Raw genomic sequence first — 19,009 nt, forward strand, 5'->3', positions numbered from 1 at the left:
TATTAGATGAGTTGATATTAAGTCTCTTTAGCTCTGTTACTAGTTAGCCTCTGCCAAATTGAACCACAAGTTGGAAGAAGGAAAAAGCAATCAGCCTCTCCATGTCATTAACTCATCTTGATTACCACTTACTAGAGCATTTTGATTGCAGGAATCATAATTTTCTAGGATTCCATGGCCTTGATTCTAAGCTCAGGTGCTGTAGTAGGATGTTGTTTACATTTGCTTTTGTTTAAATAGAAGTAATAATGCTATTACCACCGGAAGCTCTGTGGATCAATGTCTCCATGGATTAGGGCCCCATTGGTCTCACTAATACTGACTCATTAACTCTCAAAGAGCAAATGCTGCTTTCTGCCAAGGTGTGGAATCACAAACTAACAGCTTGCATCAGCTAACTATGGCTGCCTAATTATTAGCACACTGGTGTCCAAACCCTGTGATTCTACCCCCTGTCCTGAGAACTTCTCCAATTACTTTTAAAGGTTTCCTGAATATAGACATCATGATGGACTTCCCAGCAGGATTCCTCCTTGTTGTAAGAAACTCTACAATTAGAGACAATGTGGATCACCCACACAGCTGAACCAGAGTGTGTTATGAATATTCTTTCTGAAAAATGTCCAGAGAATTGAACATGATATCTCAGAAGTGATCTAATCAGGGCACAGTATAGAAGTGCCTTCACCTCCCTTGTGTTGAATGCCACATCTCTTTTAATGATACCCACAACTGCATTAATTTTGTTATCAACAATGCCATTGTTGATACATATGCTTACAATTCTTTAAAATTTCCAGTTTATTTCCTCAGAGAAACAGCTATGTAAACACACTTCTCTTTCTCCTATTTCTGATGTGGATTTTTTGAACAAAGATGTAATATTTGACATTTATTTTATTCACTTTCATTTTCATATATTCCATGAAACTTTCTAGTATGAAAGATTTCTGTGGATGGCAACTCTTTCTTCCAACACATTAGCAATCCCTCCTAGCTTTTTAATTGGCAATTAACAAATCTGAATGTGGCTGTCAAATAAGGAGAACCCTTAACTGTGATTTGTAGGCCACTTTGAAATTCTAGGTGCAAACTATGCTCCTAAATTAGACCTTCACGTGATATAACAATGGTGGAACTAGAATAAAAAAAAAAGAAAGGACTATGGAGAAATGGGTGGATAATGGGTACAGAGCCATTGTCTCAGCAGATTGGGTTTATTATACTTGAGAAAATAGGGACCTGAGCAGTAGAAATTGGGGGTTCAAGAGATCATCAGAACTGTATTCTCTGACGAGATTTTCATTAGAATGATCTGGAATCAAATCTCATCAGCAACTATCTTTCCTAACCTGATGAACTCAGTCTAGTCTCTCAATTCCTTTCAACTGTAGATTGATAAGTATAGAGTTATCCCCTGTTCAGGGACCTCTATGCTCTCAGGAATGGAAGGACAAAAAAAATGCCTCTATTGTGCCGGTTATCTAAGGCTCTGAAACCGGAGAAAACACACAAAGAGACATGTGGAGAAATGAATCCCAGATACCTTGGGGGTAGAATTCCAAGAGATCCTACGTAAGCATCCTAAATATAGATTAAAAAAGTTTTCTCTCTGCAGTAACTTCCTAAGGAATAGGTTGCCTCATGATCTAGTGAATTCCTCACCACTCTGGGTCTCCAAACCCAGGCTGGGTGACCATTTCTAGGAGGTCACTTCTAGGAAGAGATTCACATTTCCAATATGGAATTCATTACATAACCTCAGAGGTTCCATCCAATTCTAGGATTCTAGCATTCTTTCCTCATTGAATTTTAGTGTTCCTATCTTTGTCAAAAAATACCTTAAACATGTAATAATAATTTATTAGGAAGTTTTTTTTCTCCCATTGGCTTAGATTTTGCCCCCTGGAGCCACAAATAACATGCCTAACTTATGCCCCACATGATGACTCTTTAAATCTTCCAACACAACCACTATGCCCTCCCAAAAGCTTTCTTTTGAGCTATTATGACTCAAAAGAGAGCAATCACCCATCTGGTAAAAAATATTATGGAAATATCAACCACCTCATTCAAATAACATCATCCCTCTCCATATCGATTCTTCCAGATCCCAATGATCATAGTGAGGACCAGTTTCACAAGTTATTCAGTCATATCTTGTTGGTCAAATCAGTACAAACACAGGGCAACTAGTTGGCACAATGGATAGAATACCAGCCCTGGAGTCAGGAGGACCTGAGTTCAAATCTGGCCTCAGACACATAACACTCACTAGCTGTGTGACTCTGAGCAAGTCACTTAACCCCAATGCCTTGCCCCCCCAAAATCAGTTCAAACATTAAAATATTGACCGTGATTTTAAATGCGATTTGAAAAAGAAAATGCAAATTGCATAACAATATGTTTGCTTTTTAGTTTTAAAAAGTTAAAATAAATTTTATTTTCAGGAACACCTGTTTTCTTCCCCCACACCCTATCCTGAGAAAGTAAGAAACATACAACTACTATTAGAAGTTTTTAGAATCGGGCAAAACAAATTCCCTCATTGGCCATGTCCTCAAAAAATGTCCCAAACTGCCCTCTGAGTCCATTTACCTCTTTATCAGGAAGTGAGTAATAGTATTTACTTTATTGAGAGAAGGAAAAGGGTTTTGCTTGATTTAAGAAATTCATGTTAGAATTCTTTCCCATTCTTGATTTCATTTGACTTTAACTATATGCCATCTTCCATGGAGAGTTGCAATGGGGGGCATCTAAGCACAATTTAATTGTAGGCTAGGCTTTAAAATAACCTAGGTATGTCTCCATTATCACTTGGTCAAGTTATTAGCACTCTGACAACTTTAACAAGACGATAAGATCAGTATCTCAGGAGAAAGCATTCTGAGTCAGTTTCTTCTACATTGTATAAAATTGCTGTGGTTGCTTGCATACCAAAATTATGTTTTGGGGGTGGACTTGAAAATCCCTTCTACCTGATCTGCGTACAATGCCTCCTTCAAATTGAGAAAATAAATATAGCAAAAGTGACCCTGCTTAGGATTGTTAGCCAGCTGTTCCCACAGGGTGGGTGCAAAGAATAGTGACTGTATCTATGGCTCTGATGCAGTCGTCAGTCTTTCTCTGCCTTTGGACATAAAAGCTTTTGCTGCAGTAATTAAATATTCAGTGTTTTCGCCTTCTGCACATTAACAGTGCTTATGTGTGCCTGTGCCACATTTTATCAATTAGCCAGCTATTGTCAGAAAATGTCTTCTTTTCCTCTTTTCTTTTTCTTATGGACCCAAATCAACCTTTGTTCCCTTATGGGTCATAACCCATAAACACCATAGCCGTGATGCACTGACACGTTCCTGTTATTAGGTTTCCTCATCTGAACTGATTCTCTCCTTTGATAACTCTAAAGATTTGTGGCTCTGCTGTTCTTACTTTACAAAGAGGCAGAAAGTAATCTTGGTGATTCCCACAAGGTTGCTGTGCAGATAGGAATGCCCTTAATAACGTCAAGTGATTTTTTCCCTTTTCTTTTTATTTCAGGTTCAATGGATCCAAAGGACTTCCTGAGGGAGGCACAGATAATGAAGAACCTGAGACATCCCAAGCTTATCCAGCTTTATGCTGTTTGCACTTTAGAGGATCCAATTTATATTATTACAGAACTGATGAGACATGGAAGTCTGCAAGTCTATCTCCAAAGTAAGCTAAAGACTTTATAAAAACAGGAAGAAAAAAGGAACTTGTTTTAGGTAGTGCCATAAATGCCAATTTAGCAGGTCTTTTAAAACCCAAAGGATATTTACTATCTGCACATATGTGACAATGGATGTCTTAACACTGAGTGGCTCAATTACGCTGCGAGATGATGGGTGCTTTGTGCTCGGAGCGGGGAGAAAAAATATTTATACTGTTAAAAAAAACCAAATAGTTCACAATAGACACATCAGAGTACTTAAAAGTAATGGGAAATTGAAGAACAGGAGCTCAGAGCCATGAAATACTTAACACTATTGCTAAATATTAGAATCTATAAACTGATATTTACTACTAATGGGAACTGGGGGGCATTGAAGAATTGGGTCATGAGTGAATAGGAGCCCAGTGCCATTATATACTTCATGCTCATGCTAAGTATTGAAATTCATAAACTGATTCTTACTAGATAAAGGAACTAAGGGATATTAAATATTGGGTGATAGTGAAATGTATAATTTGTGGTGTTTTTTTTTGAGGGGGGCTACAATTTACTATATTGCATGCTTGTTGATTTTTCAACTTCAGCTATTGTCAGAAAATGTGTTAAAGTTCAGAACAAAAAAGAAGATATTGTGATCCTGATTCCTAGCATCTATTCTCTGTAGTTTTATACTAAAAAGGGTTAAAGGCACTTCTCAACTTTGGTGCATATTACAAACAAATGATGTCACAAACTTAGCTATATAAAGTACATGAAAACAGGAATAGCCAAAGACTTGATAGTATCACCGTATGTCTGGAGAAGATAGTTTTTTGATCATTTTTAAAAATCCAGCATGGGATAATAAAGAATGCAGGAAGGAAGAAAGACCATATATCAAGCTTCAGAGCCAAGATCTTCAAGGAGAAAGGACCTTCCTCTGACATTATCATGATCTGGGGAAGCACTATGATTAAGCTTACAAAACCAAAGGAGGAGAACATAGGTTGTGATGAGGTTAGCTCACTAGAGAGTAATATATGTCTCAACAAATGTTGTTGACTTAATGACTACAAAGACAAAAAAAACCCCATCTGGTCACCCTGCATGGAACAGAATCAGAACCCAGTTACCTGCCAAGTGAAGAATGCCATGGAAACACTGCCCCTAGCAAATGATAGAATCTCTACTCTCAGAGGTTAGTGGAGGATCTAGGGCATAGACCAGAAAGATAACCCAGAGTGAATAGGAGGACATTCCCTTCTGGAATACTGATGAGAAATTTGAGTCATTCTTGGACAGTTGTCAAGTATTTATTAGGTACCTACTATGTGCTAGGCATTGTGCTAAGTACCAGGAATACAAAGAAAGGCCAAACGTAGTCCTTACCAAATCTCAGATCAAGAAAGAATCTCAGTGGTCATCTTGTAGTCTGACTTGTCCTCTCAAAAATGGAATGGATTCTGGGGTGTAAAGTAGACTCAACACAATAGAGACCCCAGAGCAGCACCTTTGGACTTAAAAATCACTTGTTTTAGGTAGTTCCTTGGAGGAAGGCTCTAAACTGATGACAACTTGTACTGACTTTGGTAGAGACTATTGGACAATTAGCATTCCCTGTTGGATAATTAAGGCTTAGTTGTTCAAGCGCAGAGCCTGATCTGGAATTCTCCTGTCAGGATAAGTCTTAAAGAGATTCTGAACACAAACAATCCCTTCTATATCAAGGAATTTCTATTTCAACAAAACTAGCTTAAAATGAATCTGCCACTTGATTGGGTTGCCCATGAGGCGAAATATTATTAAACTGACACATTCTTGAGTAATGGAGTATAATTGAAAATATTTTCCTGCTGCAGATGTAAATTGTCACCAATTTATGGACATTTATATCAGTTTTATATGTGGCTCTTTTAATGTGAGCTTGTGCTGAGGTTTACTTAGGTAATTCCTGGGCTGTGGTAGTCTCTAGAAAGGAAAATGTTTATTACTGATTTTCCTGCAGGTATTATAGCTGTCAATGAAAATCTTTTCATATCCACCATTCCTTGAATTAGCTTTTGTATCTGGTAGGTAAGAGAACATTCATATGCTTTTAAAAAAATCAAAACATCTTTGTAAAGTCCTTGAGCTTTCCTTAATATTTCTTGGGGTAAATTCTTCCACAATAGGAGAAATTTCATTCAAAAACTTTAGCAACGCCAGTAGCAGATAAGAGGGAGTGTGACAGCAGATAAAAGCAGGAAGATTTGGGTTCAAGGTCTGTTTCTGACACATGGCTGGCTTCATGATGCCGGGCAAAGCACTTAACCTTTGATGCCTCAGGTAACATTCCATAATGTAAAGATAAATTGCTACATTGGTGGAGGGATTTTTGCTACTCTCATGACATTACAAGTCCAACCCCATCTCTTCCCAAGCAATATCTGTAGCAAATGTCCAATTTATTGTATTTCTAAACATAGAGGATAAATACAAAGAAGCTTGGTTTTATTTTTTTTTCTTGTTAGTTACTTTAGTAAAACTATTCTTTAAAGAATAGCAGATATTTCCTTTTCTATAAAATCAATCCTAGCCCATGTTCCCCACCAAGCCCATTCTCTTCTGAAATTCATAGGCAGATACTCAAGTAAACCTAGAGATATTTTCAAGGAGAAATCTCAGAACAGAGGGCAGATAAGTTTTTTTTTCTTTTAGAAGATTCCATACTTTTTTTGCTGTTTGAAAATCTGAGAAGTTCTAAACACTGAGAGCAGCATGGTGCAGTATAAGGCATGCTGGATTAGGTGTCAAAAGACCCAGCTTCAAATCCCAGTTGGTACTTTGGTGACCTTAGGCAAATCACTAGACTTCTCTTGGCCTCATTTTTTTCTCAGCTATAAAACAAGGGGGTTAAACTAGATGGTTTTTGAGATATCTTCTAGCTCAAAATCTGTAATCCCATGATTCCATTGGCCCATGAATTTCTGGGTCTCAAAAGTCACTTGTTATGGCATTCTTTTGAAGCAGCCAAAGTATTTTCTTCTGGAAGTCTAAAACATCCATTACTCCTTCATTGGTGGTCTCTCCAGTCTGAGCTACCATTGGAGAAAGGAATTAGGTTACTTCCATCTGAATTAATATAAATATCATTTTTCTAACACTGATTCATGACTAGTTAGAATTTTGCCTTCATTTCATTGTTGAGTGGATCGGATATCACAAAGTACAAATGATTGTCAGTCAGAACAGCACCGTTCTGCCTTGGTGATGATGGACAGGCACCATAGCATTATTAGTTTATTTTTACCACCTGTATCAGAGGTGTCAAATACACAGCCTGACCTAGATTAAAATGTAATTGGAAAATATTTAACGAAATAAATAAAAATACAATAGAGCACAGATAATGTTGATATGTGGTTTTCTAAGTCAACGTGCCACCCACAGGGATCCTTATACATGGTTTAGTGGTCGTCATTTCTATTTGAGTTTGACACTACTAAGCTTTGTAATCCCTCTTGAAATGGTCTAGCTCTCATTAATAAGTGAAGTAGTAACAATAATAGTTAACAACATAGCACTTTTCAGTTTAGAAAGGAATTCTTCACAGTAACTCTGATTCAGATATCTTTATCCTCATTGCATGAGGGAAGAGAACTGAGGCTCAGAGAAATTAATTGATTTTCCCGTGGTTACACAGTTGATAAATGTCAGAGCCAGCTCTTCTGAGTCAAATTCTAGGCCTCTTTCAACCTTATCACAGTGATGTGCTTGGAGGAGGATTGTAATGGAAGTAATTTTAGTAATGGGTGCTGTATTTCCAATGCAGTTCTAATCATCTACCTAGTGATGAACTGACCATGTTCAAGGCCATGTTGGTGGAATGAAAGTTCTGGAAGGTTCTATTAAGCTAGCAACATTTTAAGTACAGACCTAGTGACAGATTCTATGCCTGTTGGAAGAGGACCAGCCTAGCTCAAAACAGATAGACTCATCCCCAGAAGTATGGCCACCAGGTGATGATTCTTTGATTCTAGTTTAGAATCTGTCACTGAATGACTAGCTTTGAGACCTTGGTTTAGTCTCTTAACCATTCTTTGTCTCAGTTTACTTATCATAATATACTTATAAGTTACTTCTCATAATATAATTATAATAATATTAATTAATTTAAATAATAATAATAAGTTATTTATCATAATGTAATTATTATCAGCATTGGGGGGTATATATGTATATATATCTATATGCATACATATATGTGTGTGTAGGATGAAGGCAAAATTAATAGTGGGTAGTTTAATGAGGGAGGGCACTAGCAGTTAGAAGGATCAAGAGGAAAGGCTTCATGCTTCACATGGCTCCTCAGTGTCAGAGCTGTGTCTAAAATCTAGCTCTTCTGACTTGTAGTCCAGTGTTCTTCTCACTATATTGCAATACTACTCATTCAGTGAAATAGTTTGGCCAGTCACAGGATCTTTTTATCAAAGCAAAACTCATGCTAATGAATGAGCACATGTTAGATTTTGTTTGTTTATGTCCCAAGGGTTCATAGGGATTTTTCTTTTAAATCTTATAAAAGAAGTGGCGCAGAGGAATACCTTCTAACTATTTGTGAGCCTAATGTTCCCATCTAATAACCTTTTGGTAACTAAAATACATCTCAGGGGATAAACAACTTCATTTAACAAAGTCACAGAAAGTCACACACTATACCTTATGGCTTTGGGCTAACCTGTCCGTGGTAAGAAAACTTATGTTCTGTCCTTAGGCCCTACTAATTGGTAGCTGGAGAAGCTGTGTTTATTATTAGAGATGACACATGCTGAAGGCATCTCAGGGCCTCAAGGGGGTACACAGCCTACTGAAAACATATCAGGCTTGAAAAAAAGAACATCTATATACCCATTAGACACTCTGGGCTACAAACAGAATGAACATGTCCTTGAGACCTCAGGGTTCCCATGCAACAGCTCAGACAGCTCTGTTGCTTTTCATAGTTAATTTCTAAGGAAGGAATAAGGGCCTTCTCTGTAGCTCAGAATGGTGGGAAGGTCAATATCTGAACAACTACAGGCAACTACAGATAAGCTTAAATCAGATGATGCCTTAGATTCTATCCCCCATGTGTACAACTAAAAGCTTTGACCTCTAGCAGGGAAGAGATTAAATTTACTCTCATTTCATTCAACAAACATTTATTTAGCACCTGATACCTAAGAGACACAGTGCTAGGCACTAGGGATACAAAGAAGAAAAGAAGATATGAGACACATTCTTCATCCTCTTCATACAAGAGCAATCTGGTAGGAAGGATAAGAACAGTACACAAATCACTATGATAAAGTTGGAATATTCTATGTGCGTAAGAGTCAAATACAGAGGCATGAGAGATTTGAGGGAGAGATCATTTTTAGTAATCTCAACATACCCTAGTGAACTCACCATTTTTAAAACAGAGCTTATGATCTTTCCTCTTAAACCCTTCCCTTTACTGAACTTCCCTCTTTCTGTCAACGGCATCAATATTCTTCCAGTCTCTCAGGTTTGTGACCTCTATAATCTTATCCTGATTTTCTCTTACTTCATATATGCAATTATTTGCCAAATCTTGTCATTTCTACCTCTACAACATTTTTTCCTGCCTTTCTTCCCTTCTCTCTATTTACACAGGCACTCTTATTTTTCTTGCCTGGATTATTGCAATCACCTTCTAATTGATTTCCTTGCCTTGTCTCTGTCTACTCCAATCCATTAAGTTAAGCAATGTTCCTTAAGTGCAGATCTAACCGTGTTAATTTCCTACTTGACAAACTCCGGTGGCTCCCTATTGCCTCTGGGATAAAATATAAACCCTTTTTGTTTGGATTTTATAGGTCTTTACAACTTGGCCCTAACATATCATTCAAACTTATTATATACTACTCCCCTTCCCATTCTCTATAGTAAGTCAAACTGGTCTTCTCTGTTTTCCTTACACATGATACTTTATCACCTCCTCCTATGTCTTTGCACTGGCCATCTCTGATACCTGGCATGTATTCCTTCTTCAGTCTGCCTCATAAATCTCTCACCTCCTTTCAGACCAAGCTCAAGCATCACCTACATAAAGCCTTTTCTGATCTCCCTCCAACTACTAGCACTTTTCCTCTAATACTATTTTGTATATAAACACTTTTTATTTATTCTACATCGGCTTGTATATGTATGTTGTTTCCCCTAAGAAAATATAAATTTCCTGAGAGCAAGGATTTTTTTTTGTCTTTGTATTCCCTAGCACCTACCACAATTCCTGACACACAGAAGCCATGTAATACATGTTTATTGATTGATTAAGAAGACTAGAGACAAGGTGGGACCTAGATTAACCCTTAAAGAATGAAAAGAATATTAATAGGTAGGGATGTGAGTCTGTTCTTCATGAAGTATACATGTGTGGGGCTGTAGGAGAGTAGATTGACTCTACTCATTTGAGAAAAATGGCAGCATTTATTTGATCTTAGTTTATAGTTTCCAGAAGTGGAGATTGGAAGATGATTGGGCAGGGGGAGTGGAAAGGAAGGAGAAGAGTATGCATGAGTCAGTTGGTGAAGAGGTGAAATAAAGCTTATCTAGGTCCTGAAAAAGTGCTTCAGAAAAGGTAGTACAGTGAGGTCTCAGACCCAAAGTTCCTCTAGTACATGGTCTCTGGTTTGAGTTGAGTTAGAATGATAATTGATTTAAATATCAAAGTCTATGGCAGTGAAGGGAAAGAGGAAGTGTGTGAGCCAGGGTTGGAAGGCATTAAGAACGGTGGGAATACATTCTTAAGAACAGTGGATGACAAGGCATAAGGAAGAGAAGACAATTACTAGTTGGCAGTAAATGTATGCTTGAACTTGTTAAGGTATTTTTCCTCTTATTTCTTGATATTTCAGTTGTTGAACTGGGTTGTATTTACTAATTCATGAATTAATCCTATAAGCATTAATCCCTGTTAATGACACCGTAAACGTTCAGATGAACAGAAGTCATTGGAACAGTGTAATTACTTGACATACTGTTACAACCTTTTCCCTCTTCTCTCTTGTTTAGATGATGCTGGGTCCAAAATCCATCTGCCTCAACAGCTGGATATGGCAGCCCAAGTTGCCTCAGGAATGGCTTACCTTGAATCCCAGAACTACATTCACAGAGATCTGGCTGCCAGAAATGTCCTTGTTGGTGAACACAATGTTTACAAAGTGGCAGACTTTGGACTTGCAAGAGTTTTTAAGGTAAAATTGGGTGGTGGGTCTTTACACTGGTAATCTTTTTTGCATTGGAATTCAAAGACTCACTATCAATATTTAAAACAATATTTCTCAAACTCTTGGTCCATGCACCATTTCATTAGGTACAAATGACCCTACAGAGCAACTGTACCAGACTATTGTGTCCAAGAAAAAATGAGTTCATCAAAATTAATTTTTTGAAAAATGGTACTGCTTTTGTTGACAGTTCAATGTTAGATTCTTGAGTGAGTTAATTTATGCTGAGCATGAAAGTGTATGTATCCTTTTTTTTATAAACCTTAATTCCGTAAGAGAATAGCTTGTGGACCACATAAAGAGATCTCACATGCCATCAGTCAGACTCAGACCACAGTTTGAGAATGACAGCTTTATGGAGTCATCCAAAAAAAGTTGGTAATTTTGAGAACCAGGTCTTGTTTAGAGAATAAAGTTTTAAAGACATCTAAGTGGTAGATAAAGTACTTGACTTAGGGTCAGGAAGACCTGCCTTCAAATCCTGTCTCAGGTATTTAGCTATTTGACCTTTGGCAAATCACTTAACTTTCTTTGTCAAAGTTGCCCCATCTGCAAAATAGGGATAATAGTGGCATCTACCTCATAGGGTTGTTGTGAAAATCAAGAGAGGCAATATTTGGAAAATGCTTTGCAAATCCTAAAGAGCTATGTGAAAGGTAACTGTTATTTTTGTTTATAACATTGTTATACTAAATTAATCAGTCAACATTGCTAGAAGCCTGTGTAGCCACATAACTATGTAATAATATGATAATATACTATGCCTCCTATGGTCTTGCTTATTAGGGAGGTACCTGGCCTGAGGGGCAGCTTCTGTCAGAACAATAGATCTGAAGAAAGGGGACAATGAGGAAAGGGGTACTTTAGAGGTAAGGCAATTAGATTGGGAAGATGGCTATCTAGTCAAAGAAAGGGGTGATTTTTTTTCTGATTTTCCCCTAGCTTTTATGAATGTGTCCCCCAAATTAAACTGGGAACAGTGAGATCAAGGGTAACTTGAGAGGCAGAAGGTGTTATTTGCCTTCCAACTTGAGCTCAGATTTGAAGGAACAGCCTAGAGGGACTCTTTAGAGGGAAAGATGACTTTTCTTGGATGTTCTTATGCGTGACCTTAATAGACTTTAGATAGTATGGAAGCATGACCTGATACACCACAGGTTGTAAAGCAACATATATGTCAATTTATGTGAAAATATACTGGGGCCTAACTGGGCTAGCTACTAAAGTAGGCCACTTTTCTGTTCTCTCAGTTTTCACCCACTTTTAAGTTGGATATTTTTCCCTACAAAATTTCTTCCTATTTTCTCCTTTGACCTTTTCTTTTTTCTTTTTTTTCCAGATAAATAAATCTGTCACATAGTCACATATATTCCCACATCATACATTCCTACCTCATCTCTCATAGGGAGTCAGCATGGTCAAGTTAACATATTTATTTATTTTTTCTCTTTTTAAAAAAATTTATTAATTTATTTTGATTTATCAATAATCACTTCCATATGCTTTTGAGATTAAAAGTTTTCTCCCCCTTCCTCCCCACCACCCTACCCAAGACAGCACACAATCTGATATACATTACATTCCTATTAAACATATTTTCACATTAGTGGTATTGTAAATAAAAATTAAAACCAATAGGAGGAACCATCAGAAAGAGGAAGCAAAACTTAACAGAAGAGAAAAAAATAGCAATTCAACTTCTTTCTTTGGATGTGGATAGCATTTTTCATCACAAGGCCTCTGGAGATGTCTTAGATCCTTGTATTGCTGGGAAGGGTTAAGATTATCAGTATTAGTCATTGCACCATGTGGCTGTCATTGTGTACAGCATTCTCTTGGTTCTGCTCATTTCACTCAGCATCAGACCATACAAGCTTTCCAGGTTTTTCTGAAGTCAGCCTGTTCATCATTTCTTATAGCACAATAGTATTCCATTACATTCATATATGGTCAAGTTAACATAGCAAGCATTTATTAAGCATCTACTATATTCCTGGTATCTCTCCAAGCATTGGACATACAAAGAAAGGCAAATTTTTCCCTGCTGTCAAGGAGCTCACAATCTAATGGTTGTAGAAAAAGTATTGGTTCTTTAGTCAGAAGACTTGGGTTTAAATCCTGCCTCTGATGCTTATTACTATTAAGTGAGTAACTAAGTCATTTAACTTCCTCTGGCATCAGTTTCCTGATTTTTAAAATGATTGTCTTGGATTACCTGGTCTTCATATATCTCTAGATCTGAGGTCATCATGAGTATCTATGACATGATTCTATATTATGTCTACCATTTCACACATACAATCTCTCTCTAAGTCTTGATTATGCAGATAGGCATTCCCCTTCCCTTGACCTCATCACATACACATGTACATAGTTAGGCTATTGAATTATGCCAAACACCTACATTTAAAACTAATTGGATATTGGACTAAAGTTTTTAATTTTTCGTTCAGTTATTTTAGTATTTTTAGATACTCTTACCTAAACTTTCCTTCCTCCTTCCCCCATTTTACATATATGCATATACATACATAAACACAAAAATGGTCATATTTACTTGGACATACAAGGAGGAGATACATATGACATTGAATCTTTGGTTGAAAATTGTAGGGTCAATTACTATGTTCAACACTGCCCCTCTTCCTTTTCTCTCTGAAGTAAGTGACCCCATCTTTGATTACTTTTATGCCATTTTGGTCAGTCTTCTCTGGTTCTCCAGCTTTGTTATATTACTTGATGCTATATCTCAGCAAGGCTAAAATAAGAAATGAGATAATATCATATCAGATAATTCTATTTTTCCTCCAAGTGTAATTTTGTGACTTTCAACATGTTTCCCTAGTCAATAGGCTTGTGGTATGAGTAGCTCAGCTACAAGTAAATAATCACTTTAATTCTCATGAATCTATCATGCTCTCTTTACGTAAATTAATTAGAACCACAATGAGAGGACATAGGCATTTAAATCATTTGGAGTCTGTTTTCTAGTCCTAGAAAGTGGTTAAGTGATAATTATCAAAGTCAATGGCCCTTCAATACCATCAGTAAATCAGAAAACAGCATGCAATTCTGGCTGTCATTTGTTCTATTTATTGAAGACCAGATGTGAAGTCAGCTTTGCCATGTGGCCCCCTGTACCAGCAGGATCCTTTTATCAGTGCCTTGCATGTTGACTTGCACTTAGTAGGCACTCACTTGGCACTGGCTGAATGCATGGATGGCGACTCCTGATGAAATTTTGTAAAAATGTATGCCAGATTTTATGTTTGCCACCATGACTGTCAACCAGGCAAAAGGCATGCAGACTACATTCCCATTTAGTTTTGGAATGAGACAGTTTATAGAGGAACAAAGATGATAAGGGGAAAAAAAAAGAGGAATGTTTCAGTTTGGGTTGGCTCTATCAATGTTTTAACAGGTAGAAAATGAAGATATCTATGAATCTAAACAAGAAATAAAGCTTCCAGTGAAATGGACAGCACCTGAAGCCATCCGATCCCATAAATTCAGCATTAAGTCTGATGTGTGGTCATTTGGAATACTTCTTTATGAAATCATTACTTATGGCAAGATGCCTTATCCAGGTGAGTAATTTATTCAAAAGCTTGCCCTTCTGCCGCAGATCACCTGTTTATATATTAATGGGATGCTTTGTAAAGCCTTAGAAGGGGGAAGTATGGAATTGCCTACATATATATACATATATATATATATGTAATATATGTACATATATACACATAATATGCATATAGAAGCTTAATAGATTTGCATGGGATGTTGATAACTTGAATGAATGAGCTGGTTTACAGCCTCTACCTTTGCTCACAAAATAAATTTAAACAGCCACTACCAAGGGCAGGGTTTGGTTTAATCCCTATGGTCTGGGAGGAAGATCATGTGATACACATGTTCACTGGCATTGATTTGTCCAGTTCTCTATTCATTACACTATGGAATAAAAGTGTCTAAAAATAATTTCAAAAATGTTTTCAGCTATTGGGTTCATGTTTCTCTCTCTCTGTCTCTCTTTCTCTCTGTCTCTCTGTCTCTCTCTTCTTTTCAGGCTGGACAGGTATGCAGGTAATCCAGAAACTGGATCAAAACTATAGACTTCCTCAACCAGATAACTGTCCATCAGAACTCTACAACATCATGTTGCAATGCTGGAATGTAGAACCCAAAGATAGGCCAACATTTGAATCACTGCACTGGAGTCTTGAGGACTATTATTATGAATTAGATTCTTCCTCTTACTCGGATACAAATAATTTTGTTAAATGAACCTGGAGATGGGACAATGGACATTCATCAAAGAATAAACAAATCAAATGATTGCTCCAGAAACACAACTTAACCACCCACTGCAAAATCAACTTGGTTTTTGAAATCTGTGAGCAAAGAGGTTCCATTTTGTGGTAGTTTGACCATGTGCTATAGAAATTGTTATATCTGCATTTCTCTGCCTGGACAACACTGCAGGACAGTGCAAAAATAATACTCCCATCAGCTACCTGCCTGGAAATATTAAATAAATGGAAACAAGTTCTTTTCCCCCTTCTCATTTTGAAGATATTTCTATTTATTAGTTGAAATACTGATCATAAGAATTAACAGATGATGGTCGATTTTTAGTCTCTTAACTGTGGCAGCATTTTCCTGTTTGCTGATTAGTGTGCTTATTCATTATTCCTCAGATTGCTGAATCTCATCCGGCTGTTATTATGAAGGAATATGATTGCTTTGCGCAGCAGGACCTGTGCTTTGAGATTTCCCCCCTCTTCTCTTTTAAAATATTCTGTAACTACAATGATGGTAAAGCCATATTAAATGTCTTGATTGTACTGGGAGTAATTGCACTTTTTTTGTGCTATGTAGAAAAATGAAGCAGCTGTTAAGCAAAAGAATTTAAATCTCTCTCATTTTGTAAAAGGAAATGGGGAGATTTCTATATACCTACAGTATATGTCATATGAGAATAAGCAACATTACTTTAAATTTCTTAATGTACAAAATCATACTGCAAAGTTGATGAGTTATTCTACCCTGATGTATATATAAGAAACAACTATATTACTCAGGAGGTTTGGGAAATAGGTATTCAACTAGTTTAGGAAAAAAGACATCATCTGAGCAAGGCAAAGAATTCATATGTCCCAGAATTCCTGGGGAGTTCTATGTTTTCATGAAAAGTATACTTTTTTATATTTGAAGAAAAAAAATGAAGTTACCGCTAGCTGGCAATGAGGGTGCTGTTTGTCTCTAGTTCTCTCCTTTTAACCTTTTGGCCCTAAATTGTGCTGTAGCTTTGGCCATCCTTTTCTGGTAAGAAAAAGTGGGTCTTTTCAGTCATTGAATAATTTCTTTTAAAAAGGGCACAATTACAAATTGTTTTGTAGGTTAGTTGGAGTGGTTCACAGATCAATTCACAGAATATTTCGTATACAATCTACTACCCATCCCACATTGACTTTCTTATTTTTAGTCATCTTTGCCAATGTACTAGCTGTGAAATGAGACCACAGGGTTACTTTCATTTATGTTTATTAGTGATTTAGAGCAATCTTTCCTATGGTTTTTTAATAATTTGCAATTCTTTTGAGAACTGTTTGTTTATATCCTTCAACCCCTCATCCATTGAGTAACAAATCAGGTTTCCCTATTACTTCCTGGATCAAATATAAAATCCTCTTTTTGGCTTATAAAGCCCTTCAACCTGGCCCTTTCCTACCTTTTATTTATACCTTATTTATTTATTTTATTTATACCTTATTCCCACCAGTTACTCTACAATTCAGTACACTGAACCCCTTACTGTTCCTTACACAAGATTAACATCTCCTTACTTTAGGTATTTTCAGTGGCATATCCCCTATGTCTGGAATTCTCTCCTCTCCTCTCCTTTCTCGTCTCTACCTCCTGGATTCTCTGGCATTCTTCAAGTTTCAACTTTTCTACAGGAAGACTTTGCTAGCCCTTCTAATTTAAGTGCCTTCCTTCTATTGTTTATTTCTAATTTATCTTGTATATATCTTATTGGTACATAGCTGTTTGCATGTTTCCTGCCTCATTAGACTGCGAACTCCTTGAGAGCAGGGACTTTTTGCCTTTCTTTTTATCTCCAGGACTTAGCACAGTGCCTGACACTTAGAAGGTGCTTAATAAATGCGTGTTGACTTGGTCTTTTAAATTTGTGTAAATTTAATTACATAATTAACAAATACTGATTAAGCACCTAAATCTTAAAAATCAAACATTTGTCAGAGATATATGATGAAAAGATTTTTTTTCGTAGTTGACTACTTCTCATTCTTGTTTGCCCAGAAACTTTTAATCTTTTACATCAGAATTATATATTTTCTCTTTTGTAATCTCTCTATCCTTTCTTTGGTTTGGTTTGGTTAAGAATTTCCCCCTTAGCCATAGCTGTGAAAGTTACCTGATTTGGTTCCTATTTGCATTTATAGTGTGATCTTCAATATTCAAATTCTTTATTAAAATCTATTCTTTCTCTTTCAATTAGCAGCACTTATTCACACTCTAACTGAGAACTCTGTGAGTGCAGGATGTCATGAAAGGTACACTAAGTTAATGGAAAAGAAATTGTTAGCATGATCTTTGTTGCCTCTCTAGGAGGAAATGAGGGCTGACCATCCAAGGTGGTCAACGATAAGAGGCCAAGATCATAGAGATCTGGAAGACCTTATATGTCATGTGATGGAACTACGTCATTGTACATATGAAGAAATAGAAGAATCAGGATTTTCACTCAGGTACTCTGGCTTGAAATCTAGCAGTTTTTTCACTGGATCATGCTGTGGTTTCTCATCACCATGAGGAAGGATCGTATGTAAGATAAGGGCAGTAAATCAGCCAATAAACACTTACGAAGTACCTACTAGATGCTTCTATTATGCTAAATGCCAAGGATGAAAAGAAAGGCAAAAGACAGTCCCTGCCTTCAAGGAGCTTGCAATCTAATGAGGGAGATAACATGCAAACAACTATATACAAACAAGAAATGTACAGGATAAGTGGAGATTGTTGTTCATCCTTTGTACTTGAAGAAGACCAATGACATTATAGTGTTAAGGTCAAGGTACAGAGTATCTGACTGTGGCTGATCAGTCTAATGAGAGCTCAGAAGGCTCTGCAATTAACAGAAGGAAGGCACTGGTTAAGGGAGACTGGGGGAGGCTGATTGTAGAAGGTGAAGTTTTAACTGGAATATGGAGGGAGCCCCAGAAGTCAGGAGGCAGAGAAGAGGAAGGCGTGTCATTCCAGGTGTGAGGTAGAGCTGGTGAAAATTCTTAGAATGGGGAAATGGAATATTTGTGTAAGAAACAGTAAGAAAGTCAGTTTCACTGAATCATAGAGTATACAGATGGGAGAGTGAGGTGGGATGATAGATAGATACACAGGACCAGCTTTAGTACTTCATCAACAACCTTCTGCTCTATCACATTTGAGGGACCTACTAAATAACTCTCTGGCAGAAAAAAGGTTAAAATCTTATTATGGTGACCAAGGGAAACAAAATGACCTACATTTCAGGCAGACTTTAAGAGTACAAACCTATTTGATTTTCTATAAGGCATGAACTGAAATAATCCATATGTTCAAATTCAACTACTATATAAGTTGTCCTTTAGTAACAGGTAACAATTATGAACTTTTCTCTAAAACCTGATTTCAAAATGGAAAAGCAAGGTTATCATTTTCAATTACAGTACACACTAAAATGCGTTTAACTTATTGCATCTGATTCTTGGGGATTTTTATGTTCAAGGCTCTGCCAAAGCAATCTATTATTCTTGTTTTTACCTGATGGATCATGGAGAAAAAATAATGGATTCAGTTATGAGAAACAGTAATAGATTTTTTTTTCAAACTGACATAAATTTCTCTTTTTCTATGGAATAAAAGGATCAGGAAAAGATAAGTTGAATTTTTTTACAATGAGCCAGCTCTTGTGAAATTCACTCCTCATAAATTGTACGAAAGCACTTTTTATACAATGTTTTATTTATGTAATTTGGTTATTTGAGGGTTGGGGAGGATG

At 36.8% G+C, this 19,009-nt stretch overlaps 1 protein-coding gene across 2 annotated transcripts in view; it reads left to right on the forward strand.

Annotated features, from left to right (window-relative positions):
* Nucleotides 1–15,797, forward strand: part of FRK (fyn related Src family tyrosine kinase) — a 140,057-nt gene extending 124,260 nt beyond the window's left edge. For both annotated transcript variants that reach the window (XM_020971650.2, XM_078155185.1), the window contains 4 exons: nucleotides 3,541–3,699; nucleotides 10,733–10,914; nucleotides 14,369–14,534; nucleotides 15,014–15,797. In XM_020971650.2, the coding sequence (XP_020827309.1) occupies nucleotides 3,541–3,699; nucleotides 10,733–10,914; nucleotides 14,369–14,534; nucleotides 15,014–15,231 (725 nt within the window). In that variant the 3' untranslated portion in view covers nucleotides 15,232–15,797. The remainder of the gene's footprint in view (nucleotides 1–3,540; nucleotides 3,700–10,732; nucleotides 10,915–14,368; nucleotides 14,535–15,013) is intronic.
* Nucleotides 15,798–19,009: the final 3,212 nt, after the last annotated feature.

This window comes from Phascolarctos cinereus, unplaced genomic scaffold (assembly GCF_003287225.1).
Source record: "Phascolarctos cinereus isolate Bilbo 61053 unplaced genomic scaffold, phaCin_HiC Scaffold_5;HRSCAF=322, whole genome shotgun sequence".
In the NCBI taxonomy this organism is placed as follows: Eukaryota; Metazoa; Chordata; class Mammalia; order Diprotodontia; family Phascolarctidae; genus Phascolarctos; species Phascolarctos cinereus.